The sequence below is a fragment of the Acomys minous genome, assembly GCF_964271855.1.
Source record: "Acomys minous genome assembly, chromosome: 12".
In the NCBI taxonomy this organism is placed as follows: Eukaryota; Metazoa; Chordata; class Mammalia; order Rodentia; family Muridae; genus Acomys; species Acomys minous.
In genome coordinates this window covers 4,324,183-4,349,643 of record NC_140493.1, presented here as the reverse complement: position 1 = coordinate 4,349,643, position 25,461 = coordinate 4,324,183, and the positions used below count along the sequence as shown (strand labels likewise).

Sequence of the window (25,461 nt, the reverse complement as noted above, 5' to 3'; positions counted from 1 at the left end):
TTTGCTTTTTCTGAACTATTTAGTAATATAAAGTCTCTTTAAGTAGTTCCGTGTCTGGGATAGGTACTGGAGAGATGGTTTAGAGGCTAAGAGCATTTGCTACTCTTGAGAGGACCCAGGCAGCTCACAGCTCTCTAGAAGCTCCAGAGCAGGGCGTCTGGTGCATGTCCTGCATGCTTGCAAAACACTCATGTACATAAAAATAGGTTTAAATATCTATATTGTTCACTATGTAGAGAATCATTGTAAAACAGGATATATATTTTATTCCTTAAAATGTCTTATTAAATTACGATTATATTTTTCTTGGTATTTGCTAAAACAAACATTTGAATGTCTAGGGAAAAATGAAGAAAGGTTAATTAAACTGCTCCTAAATAATTCAGCGTGTTTTAGTTGCTTAGTGGATAGAGCCACCCTCTTGCAGAATGTCTGGCTGAAAGTATCCGCATGATGGAAGAAGCAATTACTTGTCTGTAGGTGTGCGCTGCCTTGACCTCTGACCTTGCTGCTCTCTTCCAGTATGCATGCCTTTGTCATTCTGTTGGGACCAGTGAGTGTTAATTTACCTTCAGAAGTTAGGCTTAATTGTAATCACAATCTGTGCATTTAAGGGTTTTTTTTGGTTTCGTTTTATTTTGTTTTTTGGTTTTTTTTTTTGTTTTTTTGTTTTTTTTCTTTTCTTTTCCAGAGACCAGGTTTCTCTGTGTAGCCTTGCCTGTCCTGGACTCACTGCGTAGACGAGGCTGGCCTCGAACTCACAGAGATCACCTGGCCTCTGCCTCCCGAGTGCTAGGGTTAAAGACGTGTGCCACCACACCCAGCTTTAAGATTTTCAAAAATTTTTTACATGTCTGGATATTTTATCTGCATGTATGTCTGGTGAGCACTTGCATGCCTGGTGCCTGTGGAGGCCAGAGGAAGACAGTGAGTCCCCTGGACCTTGGGTGGCCAGGCGAGTGTGAGCCACCATGTGGGTGCTGGGAATTGAGCCTGGGTCTTGCAAGAGCAGTCAGTGCTCTTAGCTGCTGAGCACCTCTTTAGCCCCCAGAGGGCACATCTTAATTTAAGGAATTTCGTTATGGACTAGCAAATCCTGGCTCATTTGCATTTCTTTTATATTCTGCTTGAAAATAATATTATTCCTCCATTAGCTCATCTTCCTCCATCTATATATTATGTATTTAAAAGAAGCCAGTAGACACTTGAAATTCTCAAAATCTCATCCTGCCCATCAGTCCATTAGTTCATAACTATATTTTTTCACTTTATTATGTATTATGTTTCTATATCTATCCCTCTCTTAGTACGAGGAGTTGAATCTAGCCATGGCCATGTACATGTTAGGCAATCACTACCTTAGTTTCCTGGAACTTTGTTTGTAGACCAGGCTAGCCTCAACCTAAGGCATTAAAGGTGTGCACTACTTCACCTGACCCTCCCATAACTTTTTATTAGAAATATTAAACATAGTAGGTTTGTGTTAATATTGTCTATAAATTAATAATTTTTAAGTTAACTGGAATATTAGAACTTGCTTTTTTGTGTGCATGGAATCTCCCTTTGTGAATTGAAAACAATAAATACAGTTGCTCTTAATTGTCCTGTCTTGTTTTTTCTTATTAGATACCTTGCTGAATGCCCTGTGCCTCAGGAATACAGGAGGAAGGGACTTTATATGTGTGTATAGTTGAGAAGGGTGAAGGAACCAGAACTGCTTAACTGTTTTATCGGAGAATAATACGGAGCCTGGCAGGGTGGTGTTGGCTTTGATTTTTCTTAAAAACCTACTTTATGTGTGGTTCCTTAGTGCCTCTACCTCCCTTCCAACCCACCAACCCGAGGTAGGAATCGAAGAAGGTTACTAGGGAGGGGGAATTAGGGGTTTTAGACTCAGCTCCTTAAGGCAGTCCAGTCAAACAGCAGACAGCTGCAGCAAACAGAAACAAACAGCCACAGCAGAATAAATCAGGAGCGGGGGCAATGTCAGGGACCAACTGCAGCGTCTTAGAAGTTCTCCCTGGAGCAGTTCTCTCTAGGCCCGGCTCAAAGCAAAGCGATGCAAAGAATGCTAAGGGTGCAAAGTGATGTCTGTTTTTTGTTTTGGCTTCTATTTATATCCTCTCAGAGTCTGTACCAGGGTGTTTTTCAGTTGGCAAATACCACGCCCTGCACGTGGCAGTTCCCAGCTGACAGAGATCACACACCCTCCACAAGCCTGTCTTCAGCTAACCAACATCATGTGCACCCTCACAGGCAGTTTCACATCCCACGCTTGGGAATAAAAACAAAAACATGTTTACATCCACTACAGGGTAGCACACACCTTTAATCCCAGCGCTTGGGGCAGAGGCAGGTGCTTCTCCATGAGTCTGAGGCCAGTTGAGTCTGCATATGGAGCTCCAGGCCAGCTGAGACTACAAAGTCAGAGCCTGTCTGAAAACAAAAGGCAAGACTAGTACAGTGGAGGATTGGGTTTGGGTCACAGCCACCTGCGTGAAGGGGGGCGTACAGACAGCTCTGCCGGCAGCTTAGCTAAAACAGAGACAGACAACGCACGTATGGATTTCTTCTCTGGTGCATTTGCGCTCCCATCCATGCTTAAAGGGTGGTGCTGTTGACTAAGAAAGCAAGCTGGGGACTTGAGTCTTTTAGTAGTAAAAAAGAGGAGACATACAGACTGTATGACCTCTTATTTTCTATGTAGAGTATCCTCTGGTTAGAATATCAACTGTTCTTGCCTGTTCTTACACTAGGCAGAGTGTCCTCCTTGGGGCTTACGTCACTATTTAACACATGCTTGTGAGATTCAGCTGTGTTGCATGTAACGGTGCCCCCTTCTGTAACTCCTGATCACTCCCTCGTGTGTTGGTACCCATGAAGACTGACTCCAGGCTCCAAACGCACGTGGGCTCAAGTGTCTTCAATACATACTGTAGGGTTAGTACACCCCCCCTGAGTACGCGTAATGCCTAAGACCATACAAGTGCTGTGTAGGTGGTTGTTGTATTATATTGTTTAGGGATCAGTGACAAGAAAGCAAAGTGTGCACATGTACAGTTCAATGGCAACGACATCTTTTTTCAGAATATTTTTATTTTATGTGTGTGAGTGTTTTGCCTGCATATGTGTATTACACTCTGTGCCTGAGGGAGCCAGAGCTCCTGGAAGTAGACTCGCAGCTGGCTGAGAGCTGCGTGTGGCTGCTGAGAACCAGATGCAGGCAGGTCCTGTGCAGTAGTCAGAAGAGCTCCAACCGCTCACCTGCTTCTCTAGCCTCTCCAGAACACCGCACCACACACACACACACACACACACACACACACACACACACACACACCACACAACACACACACACACACACACACACACAAGGTTTCTCTGTGTAGCCCTGGGTGTCCTGGAGTCACTCTGTAGACCAGGCTGGCCTTGAACTCAGAGAGATCCCCCTGCCTCTGCCTCCCATGTGCTGGGATTAACAGCGTATGTCACCATGCCCAGCTTAGAGTCCATTTTTAGCATAATTTTTTATTGAGTCTTTGTGAATTCAAATTAATCCCACTCATTTCCCAGTTCTCTCATATCTGCCTTCTGCCCTTGTAACCTCCCTCCAAAAAATTAAAAGTAAAATAAAGTAAAACAAAAACCATCTTACCATGGAAGCTGGAAGCTGTGGTGTGTCACTGTTTGTCACACAGAACACCCTTGGGCCCAACAGCCTTACCTGCTAATGTTCATTGCAGTAGATCATTGCCCTAGCCTCTGCTAACCCATCAATACTAGATCCTCACCAGGACTCCTGGATACCATACTGTTGCCCTGTGTCATGGAGATCCTGCAGCTTTGGCTCTACAGGACAGTCCCCTTCATGTGCTCTGTCAGCTCATATGTGGAGTAAACGTTGGGGTGGGTCAACTCAAAGCCCTGGCTCTGGGCCTGAGTGTTAGCTGAGTTGGTCAGCCGGCCAGCTCTCTTCAGAACTTTTATTTATTTATTTATTTACTTACTTATATATGCATTAACATGAATGTGTCAGATCCCTTGATACTGGATTATGTGAGCTGCCATGTGGGTGCTAGGATTTGAACCTAGATCCTTTGAAAGAGCAGACAGTGCTCTTAACCACTGAGCCATCTCTCCGGACCCCAGAACATTTTTTAAATGATATTTTATATGTATGGATATATATGATTATGCATCTATAATACATGAGAAATCCCATTGATTGGTTCACATGTCCAATTAATTTTTTTTTATTTTTCAGTTTTAAGCATTCCAATGTGTGTATACTTTTTATTTTGTATTTTGTAATTTCTGATGAATAATAATGTTGAGCTTCTCTTTAAATTATTTTAAAAGATTCAAACTTTTTATTTACTTTGTATGTATGTATTCATGTATGGTATGCCATGATGTACATATGCAGAACGGAGGACAGTGCTTAGCCAGGCCTCTGGCAGAGAGGCATAAGTACAGCTTTGTTGGGAATTGAACTCAGGACCTCGGGATGAGCACTTGGGAGGCAGAGGCAGAGGCAGAGGCAGGCAGATCTCTGAGTTCAAGGCCAGCCTGGTCCACAAAGCAAGTGCAGGACAGCCAACCCTGCCAACAAACAAACAAACCCCCAAACCCAAAGCCTTTTTAGTGTGACCTATGATATAGGCAGCAAAATATATGCAGTTATAGTATATAGCTCAATAAGTTATATATTTAAAATAAACTCAGTCATGTAGCACATGTGGTCAGGACTACTTCATTCTGTCAATCATCCAGTACGTTCGCTGCACGTCCTCTGTGTGCTGGGATTAAAGGCATGTGCCTCCACTGCCCAGCATAACAGTATCTCAGAATAAAAGCGAAGGTATGCTTTTAAAATGTATTAAAATATAACTATCATTTCTCTCCTCCAACCTCTCCCTCCTATCTCAAATTCATGGCCTCCCTCTTTAATTATTCTTCTTACATGTATGTATGCAAATGAATATATAAATGCAACCTCCATTGATATATTTATATACATTTGTTGTTGTTTATGTACCTGTTTTCAGGGCTGACCCCTCGGGGTTGTGCAGCCACTTATGGGCTCGTCCCCAGAGAGACTGAGGCTCCCCGTGTGAGTAGTTATTGGTTGCCTTTATTTCTGCAGCTGAGGGTGAGGCCTGAGGGGGCTTCCCTCACCCATAGCCTGTCAGCTCGCGTTGTATTTATTGTTCAGGTCTTATTTGGCAACTACTTTTAGTTGAGTTCCATGGGTGTAGCTTGCCTGCCACGTCGAGATGCAGTCTGTCCTTTAGTCTCTGCTCTTGTCTTCCACAGTGTTCCCCAGGCCTTAGGCGTAGGCTGGGTTTTGATGTATCGGTCTGGGCTGGGCGCCACAGGTGAGCACCTCCCTCCATCTCCTCCATTGTGGCTTTCTGTGCTAGTCTCTGCTGGCTGCAAAAAGACACTTTGGTGAAGGGTTGGCGCTGTACTTAGGCCTCCGTGCCAGCGGCTGGCTAGAGCTCCAGAGATCTGGTGAGTCCCAAAGAGAGGAGAAGTGGCCAAGAGAGAAAGCGTACTTTTCAACTAAGATGATCAGACTCTAAGATTAAGTTTTTTTTTTGGAAAGTGGTGCTATTTGAGGCCATCCTGGTCTACAAAGTTAGTCCAGGACAGTCAAGGCTACACAGAGAAACCCTGTCTCGAAATTCAAAATCCACAAATGTCATTTATAGAGTTTTTACTGATATTTGTTACCATAATAGTAAATATGTTTGTATTTTTCCTTCTAGAATCTCACTGGAAAACGACATGACTGTCTGCAATGATATATCCTGACAAGACATCCATACCAAAGAAGGAAAAGAAATTAAGAGCTAGTGAACAGAATTTTAAACAACCAGGATTTTGTATTTATTACGTCCAACTACAGACTTCAATTGCCTACTTTTAAATTAGCAGGATTCCCAGAACTTGGACAAAGATATTTTCTTCTGTTTGTTTGTTTGTTTTTTTTCCCTGAGCGTGAGAAAACTGCAATGTCTAGGAAACAAAGCCAGAAGGGTAAGATCACATACATGCATAAATTATGAAAAGAATTATTGCTGCCGCCCGAGGATGTGTGTAGCTCGTGTAGCGCTTGCCTGGCACGCACGGGACCGTGGATTTTATTCTCTAGCACTGAGAATAAGCAAAACCAAAGCGTGGGGTTGGGGACTAAGGCTCTCACACCCTTGCTGACACGCATGAGGCCAGCGTGGATTGGCTCCGCAAGAAGGGCAAAACGTTAGAGGCCAGGCACTGTGTAGATAGAGCAGTGGTCCTCACGTCTGTCGGCCTGTTGGAACTGTTCCGAGTGACTCTGCTGGGGTTGTATAGGGTTTCATTTTGTGTAGACGTACGTCTGGGAATGGATCTCCGTAAAAAGTTCTTTTGTACTGAGATTTATCCAGCTGTAGTGCATTTGTCAGAGAGCGAGATGAGGCTGGTAGTGCATTGCTGTAAAGTGAGCGTGGTAGGAGACAGCTCCCTGCAGGATGCTTCCCGTTCCTAGGGAGAGGAAGTGGAGCAAGAGTGAATGCTTCCTTAGCTTTGCTACTCTGGCAGAGGGGAAGGTTCAGGCAGGAAGTACCAAGAGGTCATAGTGCAGGGAAGCAAGCCACAGGCTGCAGGGAGCCCTCCTCAGATGCGCTGGGGTAGCTGCAGAGCCACAACATGAGGGCTGCTGCAAACAGCTGCCGTGCTCACAGAGCGATGACTTTGCTCTCCTGTACCTTTTAATTTTCAATATGATGTTCTTCAATTCAAAACAGATACACCGATTGAGGTGTTAACATATTAAATATAGAGGAAACACTTTAATTTTGATTTGACAGTTCATAAACCTCATAAGGTATTGCCAGAGCTGCTTTAGTTTTGAAAGCTGTACCTTCATTATATATTTACAGGTTTTCATAAAGGAAATGTGAGCTATACTGAGTGTTTCTGTGGAATGATTTACAAACTAGGAAAAAAAATTATAACCTGAGTTTATTTCCTTTTAGTCAGCGTGTCATATGATTGTTTTTCCTCCAATTACTCTTGAAAAGTCAAGCTTCTGTATCCCTTCTCCCATGAGGATTACAGTAATGAAAGCAAGACTCTTTAAATCAGCTGATTTACTCTGACAAGGGCAGCTTTCACATTTTTAAGGTATATTTTTATTTATGTGTATGTGTGCGTGTATGCTTGTCTATATGTGCACCACATGTGTGCACGTACCCACGGAGCCCAGAAGGGCATGTCAAATTCCTTAAAATTGAAGTCACAGGTGGTTGTGAGCCTTCACGTGGGGGCTGGGAACCAGATCTGGTCCTCTGTAAGAGCAGTAAGTGCTCTTAACGGCCGTGCCCCTGAGCCGGCCTGCTGCTCTCCCCATTCCTGGGTTGTTGGCTGTGCTCCTCAGGCACAAGGGAGCAGAAGCAGGGAACCCCTGCATCCCTTCCGGGATCAGCTGCTGGAGGCAGGTCAATTTTATTTGGGGTGAAGGAGGGGTATATAGAACTTTGGGGCGCGGTGGGATGTGCAGGCTGGGTGGCTGTCATTGGCTGAAGGGCTGAGGTCCTGAGATGCCTCATTAACGTAGAGTAGTCGCAGGTGCTTGCTGAACGGGTTCTTATTGGGAGGAAGGGAGCTGGGCCTGTGGTTTCCCTGAGACTACATGACGTTTCTCAGGTAGAGAATGTGGGAATTCGGGCTCCCCAGATCAGTCAGATAAGAGGGAGCCCCGCTGACAAAGGGAGTCATGGAGGGCTGCAACCTTTGTCGCGGGGTCCAACACTGCCCTCCCCCCCAGCTCCAAGATCATGGTTTAAAAATTATTTCCTTTGTTTTTTTCAGATCATAGTATAATTATATCACTTCCCTCTTTCCTTTCTCCTCCTAACGTCTCCAAACCCCTCCTTGCCCGGTTTCAAACTCATGGCCTCTTTTTAAATATAAGTGTTTGCATTTAGGAAGACTATCATAACATACTGTATAATACTATTTAGAGCAAACTAGAAATCATCTCAAGTGGCATTTTTGTCCTTCTAAATTTCCCTTCTCTGATTTGCTTCCTTTCCACGCATAATTCTCCATTATTTATACATCTTGAGGGTTTGTAGTTTGTTGGTTTGTGTGCGTGCGTGCGTGCGTGGGTATACACAAGACAGGACAACTTTTGGTTTGTTCCTCAGGTACTGTCCACCTGGTTTTTGAAACAAGGTCTCAGTGCCCTGGGTGGGGCTTGCCAGTTAGCTCGGCTGGCCACCAAACTTGCAGTACCCACCTGCCTCTTCCCCCTAGTACTGGACTTACAGTCAGATGCCACCAAGCTCAGCTTTGGTTTGGACGTTAAACCAGGGTTCTGATGTTTGTCCAGCAGGTACCTTAGAACTGAGCTATTTCCGTGACCTCATTGTTTGTTTATTTTTCTAAATGTCAGGGTTTTGTTTGTTTGTTGTTTTGGTTTTTCGAGACTGGTTTTCTCTTGTAGCCCTGGCTGTCCTGGACTTGCTTTGAAGACCAGGCTGGCCTTGAACTCACAGCGATCCGCCTGTCTCTGCCTCCCAAGTCCTTTAAATAAAGGCATCCACTACCATGCCCGGCCAATTGTCAGTATGTTTTTCTTAAAGTACTACTAGCGGAAGAGAAGAATATCACTCAGAGAGTAAGATTGCTGTCTTCAGTTTTGAACCTAGAAGCATAAGCTAGAAGGTCTGTGACGGTAGCTTGCTTGGGGTTTTGGTTTTTTGTTTTTTGTTTTTTGTTTTTTTTTTGGCCCTAGCTTTCCTAGGACTCTGTCACTCTGTAGACCAGGTTGTCCTCAAACTCTAGAGACCCGCCTGCTTCTGCCTTACCAGTGGGATCAAAGTTGCGTGCCACCACCTGGCAACAGTAGCTTTCATGCTTGCACTTGTGTGGAGAACCCTGGTCCCTACGCTCCAGTGGTTCCTGTGAAGAGACAGCTGCCCTTGGCACTTGAGAGTTGTTCTCCAGGCTGGCGTGAGAAGAGCAGGTCTGGGGCCCATTGCTCAGGAAGGAGCTAAGACAGCCCTCACCTGCCCCTGTAGTCACCTCTGGCGACTTCCTGACTCCTCTTCCATGAGCTAGCTAATGTAGGCTACCTGTCTGCATTGTCCCTCATCCATCCATATGTCCCTCTGTCTTTCCCTCCTCCCCTCCCCCCCTCCTACTATGCCTTCCTCCATCCCCTCTTTCCTTCTACCTGGACCTCTCTCCTTCCCTCCTTCCCTTTCTTCTTTCCTTCTGTCCCTCCCTCTTTTCTTCCCTTCTGTCCATCTTGTAATCCAGCACGAGGGAGACAGACAGATGTGTTTCTGGTACTCGCTGGCCAGCCAGCCCTGTCTGAGAAATGCTCGCTCGGACTGGACTGTCTGAGAATGCTCGCTCGGACTGGACTGTCTGAGAATGCTCGCTCGGACTGGACTGTCTGAGAAATGCTCGCTCGGACTGGACTGGTGCTCGGTTTGCTCTGTTCTTGCAATGAGTGCCTCTTACATTGGGCAGGCATTTATTTTCAGTTTACTTTTTTAAAAAAAATTTATTTATTTATTTATTATGTATACAGTGTTTCACCTGCAGGCTAGAAGAAGGCACCAGATCTTACTGTAGATGGTTGTGAGCCACCTTATGGTTTCTGGGAATCGAACTCAGGACCTTTGGAAGAGCAGGCAGTGCTGTTAACCTCTGAGGCATCTCACAGCCCTCTGTTTAGTCTTTAATGGAACCGCTGGATTGGTTTATAGTAGAAGTTGCCCCTTATGCTGCTGCAGCAGCAGCGATGCTCCAGGGCTCCAGGCGCCCGCCTCCTGCCAGGGCTTGTTTTCTGCAGTTTATTTTGGTTTTACGTCATCACCAGGACTAAAACAACTTTTGCCTGATTTCTTTCCTCTCTTTCTCTCCCCTCCTTTCTCCCTTCCTCTTTCTCCCCTCTTCCCATCCCCTCCCCCTCTCCCTCACTCTTTCCCTCTCCTCTTGCCTCAGCCTTCCAGGTACTGAGGTTATAGGCCAAACACCAGTACTCAGGAGGCAGACGGATCACTGTGAGTTGAAGGCCAGTCTGGTCTGCAAAGCCAAGCCCAGGGCAGCCAGGGCTACACAGAGAAAACCCTGTCTTGAAAAACTAAAATGAAAAAAGCAAAACAAAGCTTGGTGTTTATAAAGATGTCAGTGGTAATTCAAGTAGCATCGTTACTGAGCTAACTGTGCTCTTTGAAATTATTCTAAGAGTTCCAAGTGTATCCTGATAGGCTGAAGAAGTGAGTGTGGGTGGCTGGGCTCCTTCATCTTTCTTGACTCTTGCCTGAGAATCATTTAACACAATTTCTTTCTTTAAAAGTGTATCTCCAGTCGGGCATGGTGGCGCACACCTTTAATCCCAGCACTCGGGAGACAGAGGCAGGTAGATTGGATTGTGAGTTCAAAGCCAGCCTGGTCTACAAAGCGAGTCCAGGACAGCTAAGGCTAACACAGAGAGACCCTGCCTTGAAAAATCAAACAAAACAAAACAAAACAAAACCCCCAGACAAACAAGTAAATAAATAAGCCCAAAACAAACAAACAAAAGTGTATCTCTGAAAATTCATAACTGGTCAGAGTGTAGAGAATAAGTGACTGTTGAATGCGCAGCATAAATGAGATATTTATATCACTTCCTCCAGAGCCCAGGGCGTATCTTGGAGGAGGGACAGATGTGTGGTGGACTCTGGGCACAGCCTGCCTCTACACTTTTGACCTCAGGGCAGCTGTGGTAACTTCCACAAAATACCCAGATTGAACCTGTTGTACAGTCATGGGAGAGGGAGTGGCTCAAGGGACACCGTCCCCGTCCCCACCCCACCCCACCCCCAGCCATGTGTGGCTAATAGTCGATGAGGGAGGAGGGCATGGTCTTAGTGGTGTGGTCCCTGGCCAGGTTTCCATGCTCCTGTGACCAACTCCAGTGACATTTACTGGTTACAAAAAGGGTGTTGGCTACAGAGACGGCTCAGGGTTAAGAGCGCCTACGGTTCTTGAGCACCTGGTGGGAGGTGACTTATAGTGCAGACATGAGGGAGGATTTGAACTTCCATCCTGAGCTCAGGTATGCACTGTAAAGCCCAGCACTGGGAGGGAGAGGCAGGGAGAGCACGCCTTACACAACAGCAACAGGCATGCTCTTTCCACAGCTAAATAGAAAACCAAGTTCTGACTGTGTGTGTGTCTGTGTCTGTGTGTGTGTTGGTGTGTCTGTCTGTGTGTCTGTATGTGCGCACAGATGCCCGTATTCACATGTGGAGGCAGGAGGCCAGCCGTAAGTGTCATTCATTCCTCAGGAGCCATCCACTTTGGTTTTTGAGACAGGGTCCTTCACTGGCCTGGCTGAGCTGACTGGCCAGCAAGCTCCAGGGATCTGCCTGTGTCTGCCTCCTGGGATTACAAGCACAAGTACAAACCTGCCTGGCTTTTTAGAAATGAGTTCTGGGGTTGGAGAGCTGGCTCAGTGGTTATGAGCACTGGCTGCTTTTGCGGAGGACCTAGGTACAATTCCCAACGCCTGCATGGCAGTTCACAGCCATCCATAGCTGAGCTGTGGGGACCCAGCACCTCTCTGGCTGCCTTGGGCAGTGCGCCGTCTCCCTGGTCCTCTGACTCTTTAGGACTTGGGATGTGGGTGAATTCTGAGTTAACTAAGACGCAGTGCCCAGGACCGTCAACAGTAGACCTGTGCTTAAAGTGTCCAGCTTCGTCAGCTTGCGTTTGCTCCTCTTTGTTCCCCCTCCCCCGCCTTTCCTCACCCATCTGGCACTGGGATTGCGGACATGCACCACCACACCGTTTGCTTTGTATATTGGTTTATGTCCATTGGCAGGCTGCATAGACTCACATAATATGGAAATTAATTTTGGGATCTGAGTGCAGAACTGCCATTTGTTTTTTCTGTAGTTTGTATTTGCTGGTGTGTTGTTGAGGGAACAGTTAACAGGCTGGTCATAACCCTCTTCTAATATAGGCCGTAAATTGCTATGTTGCTCTAAGTGTCCCCTCTCTCCTGAGATTGGTGGCTTGGATCTCTAATAAAAGCATGACTGGTATCTTGGTGTCATCTCGGTGCTCACTGATGGCTCTGTGGGGGAGGGGGGTGCACTCCAGCGTTTGGCTGAGCTGGAGTCTGGGGAGGAATCCAGATGGTGGGGTTGGCGATATAGGGTCTTGCATTTCTTTCCATCAATGAAGACAGTTGAGAACCAGCACTCTAGGAATCACCTGGAAGACTTCAGCTCGCATGCACGGCGTTTGTGGAAGCACCGCCTGATCCTTTTGTATTAACAGGTTATATATCTAAGTGAATTTATGGTTTGTTGGTAACTGGCAAACTTAGATTGTCTTTAAAAAACGACGTGGCAGCCAGGCGTGGTGGCGCACACCTTTAATCCCAGCACTCGGGAGGAAGAGGCAGGCGGATTGCTGTAAGTTGGAGGCCAGCCTGGTCTACAAAGTGAGTCTAGGACAGCCAAGGCTACACAGAGAAACCCTGAATCGAAAAAAACAAAAAACAAAAAAACCCCGCATGGGCTCTATCGTGGCTGCTTTCACACTTGTAGGACTCACATCTAATCATAAAACTTGGATCTCCCATAGCAACTAGGAGGTATTTGGAACAAAGGTAAAATTTAAGCTCTAAATTAAACCTTAATTAATAAAAACCTTTGTAATTAATAACAAAAGAATTTGGAATATAGTATCACATTTCAACTTTTTTTATACCCCCTTTGTCAGAATTTCCCCTGTTACTTTCTTTGTTGAGATTTTAATTTCCAAGCTAATCCAAGTAGGGTTCAGGAATCGGTAATGCTGAGAACAAAAGTCTTAGGTCCCAGCTAGACTGCTGAGGCACGTTTTGGCATAAGGTTCCTCCGGGCGAACATGCACGACAGACCCTGAGAAGCACTTTAACCTCTCCCCAGGATTGTAACGCTGGTGTCGAGGCGGAGGCCCAGCCCAGGGTGGAACGCTGTAGAGGAGTGCTGGTCTACCAAGTGTAAGTCGGTAGCCAGCATCTCACGCACTGACACGCACATGAATGCACACACGTGTGCTGTGGCAATTTGCTCATTATATAGCCACAGTGTATTAAAAAGCTTGAGAAAAATGAATAGCTCGCTGGAGGTTTGGTTTTCTTTACCTTGCTTATTTGAGAACATGTGCTGGATACGAACTTGGATATAGTGTTGGTAGCATAAACTTGGATATGTTGCATCATAACACATCAAATCTGGGAACATGAGTCAGAATTCAGAATGCATTCTGAATTCACAGTCTAGCCAGACGGTGGTGGCACACGCCTCTAATCGCAGCACGAGGCAAGTGGATCGCTGTGAGTTCTAGGCCAGCCTGGTCTACAGAGTGAGTCCAGAGCAGCCAGGGCTACAAGAGAAACCCTGTCTTGGAAAACAAAACAAAAAAACAAAATAAAAAACTAGAATTTGCGGTCTAAGAATATGTACAGTCGGGGCTGGAGAGATGGCTCAGAGGTTAAGAGCACTGATTGCTCTTCCAGAGGTCCTGAGTTCAATTCCCAGCCACCACATGGTGGCTCACAGCCATCTATAATGCGATCTGGGGCGCTCTTCGGGCCTGCAGGTGTATGTGCAGGAAGACAGATGACTTCTATTTGTCATAAGCAGAGAAGCTCTGTCTCTGCTCACAGCAATGACATTGTGGGGTAGTGTATAAATCAAGGTAGGATAATTAAGAAAGAGGTTAAGCGGGGCTGGAGAGATGGCTCAGAGGTTAAGGGCACTGACTGCTCTTCCACAGGTCCTGAGTTCAATTCCTAGCAACCACATGGTGGCTCACAACCATCTATAATGAGATCTGGTGCCCTCTTCTGGCCTGCGGGTGTACTGCAGGCAGAGCACTGAATATGTAACAAATAAATAAATCTCTTTTAAAAAGAAAGGTTAAGGATTATAGAATACTTTTAATATAGTTGGCACATTGCTAGTTTCTTTAATATATAACAGTTCAGAGCACTTACTGTTCTCAAAAAGTGCCTAGGTTTGATTCCAGTACCTACATGGTGGCTCGCAACCATCCAAGACGCCATCCAGTTCTAGGCCATCTGCCCCCCTGGCCTCTGCAGGTACCAGGCACACGTGGAGTACATACGTATATACATACATACATACATACATACATACATACATACAACACTCAGATGCATAAAAATACTTTTCTTTCTTTTTCTTTTCTTTTTTCTTTTTTCTTTTTTTTCTTTTTTTTTTTTTTTTTTTGAGACAAGGTTTTACTATGTAGCTCTGGCTATCCTGGAAATCACCATACAGACCAGGCTGGCTTTGAACTCACAGAGATCCACCTGCCTCTGCCTCCTAAGTGCTAGAATTAAAGGTGTATGGTTAAAAAAAATTAATTAAAAAAATAAATTTTTATTTTATGACCAACTCAAAATATAAATATATATATGAGCTATCTATGTAATGGAATTTTCCAAATAGTAACTATATTCTTAGTAGTTATATGAGGAAAAAAAGTAGCTAGACTTGGTCTGTTTTAGATGAATAAAATACATAGATTATATCAAATTAAATATATTTTTCTTTATAATCTTTCAGATTCATCAGGATTCATTTTTGATTTGCAGTCCAATACTGTACTGGCCCAGGGAGGAACGTTTGAAAACATGAAGGAGAAGGTAAGACAATTGCTATGGGTAACGGTTTGAATACCGTAAGAAAAGGTATTATTAACAGTATTAACTGTCACGTTATGAAAACGAACACAGGCCACGTGCCTTTAATTCCAGCGCTCCGGCAGATGCAGGTGGATCTCTGTAAAACCAGCCGTCTGGTCTACAGGGCAAGTTCCAGGCCAGCCAGGGCTACAGAGTGAGACCTGACTCAAGAAAAGGAAGAAAGAAGGAGAAAATGAAATCCTAGGGACAGAGCAGGACGTCACTGTGTAATGGAAGGATGGCTGTCACAGGGGCTGTGAAGAACCAGTTTATTAAAATGTGCAAAAATGGTTTTCTTTGGACATCTCCACATATGTTTATTCTAAATTCTTTGAAGACATTCAGTATTAATGCTACTACTAATACTTTTGTTATTGTTTTAAGACAGGATTTCTCTGTGTAGCCCTGGCTGTCTTAAACTCACTTTGTAAGCCGGGCGTGGTGGCGCACGCCTTTAATCCCAGCACTCGGGAGGCAGAGGCAGGTGGATTGCTGTGAGTTCGAGGCCAGCCTGGTCTACAAAGCGAGTCCAGGATAGCCAAGGCTACACAGAGAAACCCTATCTCAAAAAAAAAAAAAAAAACAAACACACATACACACAAACAAACAAAACCCCTGGCTTTGTAGACCAGGCTGGCCTTGAACTCACAGCGATCCGGCTGCCTCTGCCTCCCGAGTGCTGGGATTAAAGGCATGCGCCACCACGTTTGGCCCAGGAGACCTGGTGTTGACACTGACACTAAGGATTCGGCAGCAGAGCATCATAAGATAGGTGCTCCAGAGTGAGAGTTTTATCTCTAGCACTGCAAAGAAACAAAATGTCTAATTATCCATCAACAGGAAAGTGAATAAATTAGGTGTATTGTACCATAGGAATGCTATGTACAATATATATATGTTAAAATATATGAATAATAGGTATATGTTAAACTATATGAGTAACGTGCTTATTAATATGGAGAAAATGAAGTGTGACAAAAATTGAAAATAAGCATGTATGATGATTAATATTTATATAATAGAAAATAGTATATTACCTCTGAAGATAAACTTACATCATTAAAATGCAAATATATTGAAATTAGATCAAATTCTGGGTAGAAATTTCTGGAGAGAGATGGAATTTAAGAGATGTTCATTGGGCTTCATCTGCGTTTGTTTTGTTTTATTAAGCTGGGTTATTACTAGTTGTTCATTATGTTTCGTGTGCCCGAAACAGCTTATAAGAATTCAGATGGTCTGTGTAAGTTACGTCTGTAGAGTTTATACTGCTAAATGACACAAAGGGGGAGTGCTTGGAGTAGTGCTGTGTGAAGGTCTGAGCTCAGTAGTAGAGCATCTGCCGTGTGAGCACGAGGACCTGCCTAGTCCTGTGAGCGCAGCACATGGGAGGCAGAGGCAGGACCACTGGAGCCGCCTGCCTGCCGGGAGACCCTGTCTAACGGGAATAAAGTGCAGACTTAGAGAGCAGAGCAGCCGGTGTCCTCTGGCTTCTACAGTGTGCATGGGTGCTTACACCAACACATTAAACAAAACAAAACAGGAAGGGAGGGAGGGAGAGACACAGGACACAGAGAGTCAGAGAGATGTTGATTGATTGATTGTGTGGAGGTCTGAAGACAACTTTTAGGAATCCGTTTTCTCCTCCATCGTAGGCTCTGAAGGTCGTGCTGGGGCTCTCAGGTTACTGTAAATGCTTTTATTTACTGACCGTCTCAGTGGTCCCGTTTTATTTTTATAAATGTTCTGCCTTTTTGAATTTTGAGATTAAGTTGTCATGTGGTGTTACCGTTCCTGTGTTTGTCATTCCCGGTGTGATGGTTGTGTGTGCGCTTACTGACAGTCAAGAGTGGTAGGTAACACTGCTGAAAGTGAGATGACCCTGCTGCTCACCCTGACCTACTCATGTTGGAATTACATGACCTGTCGCCTTTTGCAGATAAACGCAGTGCGTGCAGTAGTTCCCAACAAGAGCAACAATGAAATCATCCTGGTTTTGCAGCACTTTGATAACTGTGTGGACAAAACAGTACAAGCATTCATGGAAGGTAACGCTGCCGACTTTCGGAACCTGAGCCGTCGTGCGCAGCAAGGCATACTGGGGTGCTCTGTTAATGTAATGCTTCTTTCATTAGTATTTAGAAGAGACAAACTAAGAAAACTCTTATTATTAAAAATGTTCTCGTTTGGCATTTAAGAAATGAGAGTAAGTGTGATGGCACATTGCTGTAGTCCGAGCATTTGAGAGGTGACGGCAGAAGGGGCTGTGACGTGAGGCCAGCCTTGGTTACATAGTGAGTGATAGGCCAGTCCCTTACTATATGGTGAGGCTCCATCATTAAAAAAAAATTATGCTTAGGCTGGAGAGATGACTCAGACATTAAGAGCACTGGCTGCTCTTCCAGAGGTCCTGAGATCAATTCCCAGCAACCACATGGTGGCTCACAACCATCTATAATGAGATCTGGTGTCCTCCTCTGACGTGCAGGTTGTATAGGCAGACAGAATGCTGTATACATAATAAATAAATCTTCTTTTAAAAATTATGCTCCCCTCCCCAAGGAAAGGAACTCTGCAGCTGATGGTCTCAGTAGCTAAATGGAACTGGACAAGGGAGTTTAAGAGCCTGATGAAAGGAGTGATTTAGTGGCCGGGGCAGATGACGGAGGACTCAGCATTTATTTGCAGATGCCACTAAGATTTAGTTTGGATCCTGGCAGGCGACTCAAATGCATAAGTTCAGTTTCCTTACGTCTCCACATGTCTGGTGGAGGACGAGGCGGCCTTGCCCCTCCTCACACCACAGAGCTAATAAGGGTCTCTAAGCTTCTCTCCATAGAACTTATTTGAAAAAACTTGGCTTGGGGCTGCTTTGCCTTTGAACAGTGGAGTCAGGTCAGGGCTCCCTGTCGCATCCTCCTGAGTTTGCAAGTATAGGACAAACAAGGTTGAACTACTATACGGTTTCTCTCTGCCGTCATGTCTTCTTTACACTGTTGGGGTTTGGGTCTGGTGTGGGATGCAGCTCTTCCCAGATGCCACAGTGAAGGTGATGTAGGCTGCAGGGAGAAGATGGCACACTGGGTAAAGACTCTGTACTCAGATGTGTCTGACCAGAAGCAGATCTCACTAGGCTAGGGTAGCAGACACGTGCCACAGCTGCCTCGGCGCAGCATCCGGCCCTTAGGAAATGCACTGACTCCTTCTTGACCTGTGTGTGGCAGAAGAGGAAACCTCTCTTTGATTTCTTTTTCAGGGAGTGCCAGTGACGTACTCAAAGAATGGGTGGTGACAGGCAAGAAAAAGGTAAGACCACCGCATGGAAGAGCGTGCTCTTTATAGTGCTTTTATAAGTGGGCTGGAGGGGTTGGCAAGATGGCTGAGCAGGTAAAAGTAGCATAGTGGTCTTCCAGAGGACCTGGGTGAGGTGCCAGCACCCATGTGGTGGCTCCCCCTCTGCAACCCCAGTTCCAAGGGATCTCGATCTCTTTGACCTCCCTAGGCATTAGGTGCATGCATGGTGCACAGACTTACGTGAGGACAGGCGTTAGGTGCGTGCATGGTGCACAGACATACGTGAGGACAGGCGTTAGGTGCGTGCATGGTGCACAGACTTACGTGAGGACAGGCGTTAGGTGCGTGCATGGTGCACAGACTTATGTGAGGACAGGCGTTAGGTGCGTGCATGGTGCACAGACTTACGTGAGGACAGGCGTTAGGTGCGTGCATGGTGCACAGACTTATGTGAGGACAGGCGTTAGGTGCGTGCATGGTGCACAGACTTATGTGAGGACAGGCGTTGGGTGCGTGCATGGTGCACAGACTTACGTGAGGACAGGCGTTAGGTGCGTGCATGGTGCACAGACATACATAAAGGCAGAGCATTCCACATAATTTTGTAAGGGGGCTTTAAAGAGTATTTGACAATACTTAAGAGCTTGTTTGGAAGTTCCAGCAGAGGAACAGAGGGGCGCACCCAGCAGTGAGGGCAGAGGGCACACAGCAGTGTGCCCTGCCTAGCCAACCAGATCAGCCAAATCTACCCTGGTGGTCAGTGGGGTGGCATGTCACAGCCATCTTGCCCATACATTCTATAATATTTTAAAGAAAAGGGGCTTGCATGTCTTCTGATTACCATCTCAGAGATGCAGTTTTGACATCAAGAGCTGCTGTGTTTCTGAGCATTACACAGCGTGCCCCCTGTGGTTGAAGGCAGAAACCAATTACGTTTGCTGAGCCGTTGCTGGGAGTGCTCTAGCCAAGAGTGGGCACAAGCCAGCTGTCAGAGACAGCCCAGTGCCCTGGGGAAGGCGACCACAGGATTTGTTCCCTAGATTAGCCAAATCAGTTTATATTTTCAATCAGCAGCCTTGGTGGTCTCCAGGCGTCCTGAGTTCTCACTTACGGCCACCTGGCAGCTTTTGCTCCTGTAAGAGCTTTACATCTGGACAGGCGGTGGTGGCGCACGCCTGTAATCCCAGCACTGGGGAGGCAGAGGCAGGTGGATCTCTTGAGTTCGAGGCCAGCCTGGTCTACAAAGTGAGTCCAGGACAGGCAGAGCTACTCAGAGAGACCCTGTCTCAAAAAACAAACAAACAAAAAACCCCAGAATCAAAATAAACATTACTTGTGTTGTACATGTGTGTTAGTGCCGTGGTGCAGAGTTGAGCTTTGGGCAGCTGGTTACCTTCCACCATGGGTTGCTGGTATTGGATTCAAGTTGCCAGGCTTGTGTGACCAGAGCCTTTAACACTGAGACATCTTGCCAGCTCTGAAAAGATTTCTTGACCAAGCCAGGTTTGGCTTTATTTTTTTATTTACTTTTATTTATTTATTTATTTATTTATTTTGGTTGTTCGAGACAGGGTTTCTCTGTGTAGCCTTGGCTGTCCTGGACTCACTTTGTAGACCAGGCTGGCCTCGAACTCACCTCAATCCGCCTGCCTCTGCCTCTTGAGTGCTGGGATTAAAGGTGTGTGCCACCATGCCCAGCATTTTTTCTTTTTGGTTGCTTGGTCTGGTTTTTTTTTTTTTTTTTGAGACGGGGTGTCTCTGAGTAGCCCTGACTGTCCTGCAACAAGTTTGGTTTATTACAACACATGATATACACATAGTTGAAAAGGTACATATATATGTATATATACATATGTGTGAATATATATATATGAGATAGCATACAATTTTCTTTAAATCTGGAGAAAGAAAAATAGATTTACTTTGGAACTCTCCAGTGCTCAACCGTTGGCGCTGAGAGTCAGGGTTAGCCTAATAAGAAGGGATTGTTCTACTAATAATGTGCACTGGATGGTAGTGTCAACACGTGGCTGTTCACCTGGGAGAAAGCAGGGTAAAAGAGAGGAGACTGAAGGCGGCTCAGGAGTCGCCCAGCTGTCAGGCCATCTACGGGAACGGCATGAGAGGGTTGAGACCCGACTGCGTTTATCTGCTCAGAGTTAGGTACTGCTAGTGGAGCTGCCTGCTGCTAAAACAAAGGCGGACTTTATTTATTTATTTATTTATTTAATCCACATGGTTCAAATTTCAAAGGTATAAATGTTAGTGCCCAGTACCCTAAACAACTTTATCCCATCTCTTCTCCAGCCATTGGGTGCCCCAGTTACTTATTTAGTTATTCGGTTTTTGTTTGTTTTGTTTTTGGCACTGGGCTCAAACCTAGGGCCTTCTGAGTGCCTGGCAGGTGCTGTACCCCTGGGCTACAGGACAAAGCTCTCATTAATTTCTTATGTAGCTTCCAAGACACTGTAGTATCTAAACAATTACGAATGTATATTTTCTTCTTTGCACATTCCATATAATAGATCCTGGAATGTGTAAGTCTACTTCTGATCTACATTTGCATGGTTTCTAGTCTTTATTAATATTAATGTAACAGTGCTGCAATGAATAATCTTTATACATTTGCCAGTCCTGGCAAGGATAAATTGCTTGCTAGTGTTAGAATTGCTGGTTGAAAGGTTTGTGCATTTGTAAGTTTCAAAAGCATTACTAGATTCGCACTCAAGCTAGTGTTTATGAAGATGCCCGCTGTTTCCAAAGCAGCCAAAGCCATCTGCTGAGTGGAGCCAGTGGCCTTCTGTGTTTACACTCTTTGACCTTTGCTATTCTAGTAGGTGAAAAACTGTATAGCAGTTCAGGTTTCATTATTTGTCAATTATTGGACTGAGGTTATGATTCAGTTATTTATAGATTATATTTTTTTCTGTTATTGTGATTGTTTAGAGCTCTGTTTATTTTTCACTTTAAATACATAATTAGACTTTTTTACTTCTTATTTTGCTTAAGATAGATTTTGCTATGAAAAATATTTTGTTTATTTTAGTTCATTCAGGATACAGTTTTGTATGGTAACATGTTGTTTTTGTCATTGGTCCAACATAAACAAAATTATCTTCACTTCCTAGAGAAATGTGTGCAGAATTGGTAACACTATTCTTCCTGTAGCTGGAGTTGGTAACTCTGTTCCTCCTGTAGCTGGAGCTGGTTGCACTGGAGAGCCTGCTCTTTGTTCTTCTTTTTTCTCTTTTTTCAAATCTTTGATAATCTTAGAACAAAAAGAAGAAAAGCAAATCCAAACCTGCATCAGAAGCAGGTACCAGTGCCCCAGACTTGAGGAAGTCGGTACCCACTCAGGAGGACCAGCCTGCATCTTCAGAGAAAGGTGGCGTTAATGGTTACCATGTTAATGGTGCCCTCAACGATGCTGAGTCTGTGGACTCGCTCAGTGAAGGTTTGGAGACACTTTCAGTAGACGCCAGAGACCTGGAAGACCCCGAGTTTGCCACACCAGATGCACTGGATAGAGCTGGTGAGTACAGTAAGAGACTCGGGAAAGTTGCGTCACTCAGAAAGTACTGGGGGCGGGGGGTCTCCTGGGTAAGACACTTATCATTACATTAAATATAATTGGTCTTTTACCTTACAGTTGTTGTTATCTGTTGTATGGAAGAGTTCATGTTTAATATCTTACCAAAGACCTTAAAATATAGAATTCCTATTTCCTTGTCTCAGATTTTTCTCTTAGAGTTTGTGGTGCCAACACTTCTGACATTGAGTAACAGAAGGGAGCCTTAGTAGTTGGACGTAGGAGAGCGACTTTTTAAAGGTCTTTCTTTAATACACACACACACACACACACACACACACTCTCTCTCTCTCTCTCTCTCTCTCTCTCTCTCTCTCTCTCTCTCTGTTTCTCTGTATAGCTCTGGCTGTCTTGAACTCACTCTGTAGACCAGGCTGATCTAGAACTCACAGAGATCCACCTGCCTCCTCCTCCTGAGTGCTAGGATTAAAGCTGTGTGCCACCACACCGGGCCTTAAAGATCTTTTAAGATCTGATAGAATTCTTAAAGAAAACAATGATGGTGACACATGAGGAGTGTCAGTCAGACATCAGTCTCTGGCACTGGTCCTGTCTAAGGATGGTGTTGTAGAGCACAGTATGGGATGAATCATTTGTGCAGTCTTCAATACAGAAAGAAAAAAGGCAGAAATATTTTAAGACTATGTAATAATAACTGTAATCATAGCTTTACTGGTAACTAGATTTTTGTGGGTCTTTTTAAAGTTTTTGTTTTGTTTTGTTTTGCTTTTTTTGTTTTTCTTAGACAGGGTTTCTCTGTGTAGCCCAGGCTGTCCTGGACTCACTTTGTAGACCAGGCTGTCTTTGAATTCACAGAGAGGCACCTGGCTCTGCCTTCCGAGTGCTGAGATTAAAGGTGTGAGCCACCACCCGGCAAAGGTTATTTTTATAGTCCTATATTTGTTTTCTTTATTAAAATTGGTTTTTTAGATTGATTTATTTTATATGTATAAGTATTTTGCTTGTGTGTATGTCTGTGCACCACATGTGTGCCTGGTGCCCAGTGACTCCAGAAGAGGGCGCAGGAGTTAGAGGTGGCTGTGAGCTGCCGTAGACGTGCTGGGAACGGACTCTGAGCTTGTGCAAGAGCAGCCAGTGTTCTTAGCCATGAGCCATCTCTGCAGCCTCTCTACATTTCTTCTCTAATAAAGGGTTACGATTAGTTAATAGTTAGAAATTTATGTGTTTTGTGTATTTCTTTGTTAGTAATTTTGCTAAGAGCTGAGGAGAAACTGAGAATGTTTCTCTTTTAAAAACAACTTATTTGGGCCTGGCATGGCAGTTCATGCCTTTAATCCCAGCACTCAGGAAGCAGAGGCAGGTGGACACTGTGAGTTCGAGGCCAGCCTTGTCTACAAAGAGAGTTCCAGGATAGCCAGGGCTATTACACAGAGAAACCCTGTCTCGAAAAATAAAAACAAAAACTTATTTGGAAGCTAGGCATAGTGGTGCGTATTTTCAGTCCTGGCACTTCAGAGGCATAGGCAGAGATAGGCAGATCTCTTTGAGTTGGAGGCCAACTTGATCTACACAGAGAATTCCAGGACAGCCAAGGCTACGTAGACAGACCCTCCCACCACCCCACCACCCCCACCCCACCCCCCGCCCAAGAAAAAACAAAAAGAAAAATTAACTTATTTTTGAGGTGGGGCAGGATTGAAGGGTCTTTGGTTAAGGGTCTTGCGTAGGACCAGGTTTGATCCCCACACGCATGCTGTGGCTCACAGCCATCTATAGCCCAAGTACCAGGGATCTGACACTCTCTTCTAGTGTTCGAGGGCACTGCTTGCGTATGCAGGTAAAAAACCCATATACACAAAATAATAAAGGAAATAAACTTAATATTTAAAAATTTTAAAAATTACTTATGATTAATCTTATTCCCTGTGCTTTAGTATTCATGGTATTATAAATGTAATGTTGGTGTAAGAATTTTACTCAGCTTTTTAGCTGTTCTTTTATTGGTTAATTTACATATTGTTGTGTGGTTGGTTTTTTTGTTTGTTTGTTTGTTTTTAGTTTTTTTTTTTTTTTTTTTTTTTTTGGTGTTTTGGGTTTTTTTTTGAGACAGGGTTTCTCTGTGTAGCCTTGTCTGTCCTGGACTCACTTTGTAGACCAGACTGGCCTTGAACTCACAGCGATCCGCCTGCCTCTGCCTCCCGAGTGCTGGGATTATAGGTGTGCGCCACCACACCCTGCTACATATTGTTTTTTTAAAAGACGCAGAGGAAAAAAACTGACTGCAAACAAACCAAACCAAAGATAACCACTGTGTTCCAATTTATTGCCTATGCACTTTCTTTTCATTTTCCAATTCTGCCCTTTCTCTGCTCTGAAGCTTTTAAATTCTTTTTCCCCTTCTGAGACATTTAAAACTTTTTTCTTCATTGCAGCTTATGGAAGCTAGCAGTCTTTTTAACAGGCGTGGTTTTGTCTGACTTTTTGCCTGCTTTCTCTCTGTACTGAGGCTGGCTCAGGTAGCTCATCCACACTGTGCTGTAACCCTGTCCTCTTTCCCGGACAGGAGCTGTGCTGGAGAATGGCGTCTCTGACTTTGAGCCCAAATCTCTGACTGCGCCGCACTCTATCCCGAATGTCCAGCAGTCCCGGAGTGCTGCCAAATCTCTCTCAAGAGCCACTGCAGGAACACAAGTGTCAAATCTGGGAATGGAGAACGTTCTACTCTCTTCCACCAATAAAAAGCTAGGTAAATGCAAGGCTCAGTTGGGAGAGGAAAAAACAGCTGTTTCTGATGAAAGAGACAGAGTCCACCGATGAGCTGGCTGCGGCTCCCAAAGAGGAGTTCCAGGACACCCGGTGACTGTCTCTTCTCAGTGCTGCATCTCTGCATGCTACTGTGGTTGCCTGTGCTGCAGGATGACCTAGCTGACCTAACTGTCCCTGTGTGTCACTGCAGCCGCCCGTGCTGTTTTCCTCATGTCTGTTCTCCTGGTTGAGTCAATAGGTGTCCCCTCTCTGACAGGACAGTTGAAAGGACATTTTCACTGTTCTACAGCTTCGTGCTCTTCCTGAAGTCTGGCAATCTGAGGTCTTCTCCAGAGCATGTTCTCTGAACTGTGTGGTATCACTTGTGGTAGCTCTTTACTTTTAAAATACCTGACTATTGCCGTGTATGGTGGCGCATGCCTTTAATCCCAGCACTCGGGAGGCAGAGGCAGGTGGGTCTCTGTAAGTTGAAGGCCAGCCTAGTCTCTGCGTGAGTTCCAGGACAGTCAGGGCTACACAGAGAAAACCTGTCTTGAAAAACAAAACAAAACAAAACAAAACAAAACAAATTGGCTACTATAATCATTTTGGCTTGGAGTTGCAGTACTTAGAGCATGCCTGTGATCCTAGCACTCAGGAGCCTGAGGAAGGAAGACTACAGCCTCCAGGCTAGCCTGGGCTACGGCAGATGACCTCATCTCTACAAGAACAGATAAATGTACTTAGTACGAACTAGTAATAACTGTATGTGTGTATGTGTGTTGAGCAAGTGTGTGTGTGTGTGTGTGTGTGTGTGTGTGTGTGTGTGTTTGAGGCAGTCTCACTGTGTAGTCTGGCTGTCCTGGAATTCCCTGCATACACCAGACTGGCCTCAAATACACAGACACCCACCTACCTCTGCCCCCAAGAGCTGGGATCAGAGATACTCATCTCTACACCAGCATCTCTTTGTTCCTTAGATGTTATAGTGATGCTTTAAATGAACAGCCTGTGTTAAACAGAGATGCTCCCCTCACTGCTTCATGTAGCTAAGCATGGTGGTCTGCTCAAGTGAGCAGCGAGATAGAAACATAGAGGTCCATCGTAAGCTGCAACT

The 25,461-nt window shown here is 44.9% G+C and overlaps 1 protein-coding gene across 3 annotated transcripts in view; it reads left to right on the top strand.

The window, feature by feature from the left end:
• SPATS2 (spermatogenesis associated serine rich 2) overlaps positions 1-25,461 on the top strand; it is a 71,168-nt gene that overhangs the window by 18,790 nt on the left and 26,917 nt on the right. For all 3 annotated transcript variants that reach the window (XM_084802881.1, XM_084802882.1, XM_084802883.1), the window contains exons 2-7: positions 5,772-6,042; positions 14,637-14,716; positions 16,695-16,803; positions 18,012-18,061; positions 21,323-21,581; positions 24,163-24,345. In XM_084802881.1, coding sequence (XP_084659007.1) covers positions 6,018-6,042; positions 14,637-14,716; positions 16,695-16,803; positions 18,012-18,061; positions 21,323-21,581; positions 24,163-24,345 — 706 coding nt within the window. In that variant the 5' untranslated portion in view covers positions 5,772-6,017. The remainder of the gene's footprint in view (positions 1-5,771; positions 6,043-14,636; positions 14,717-16,694; positions 16,804-18,011; positions 18,062-21,322; positions 21,582-24,162; positions 24,346-25,461) is intronic.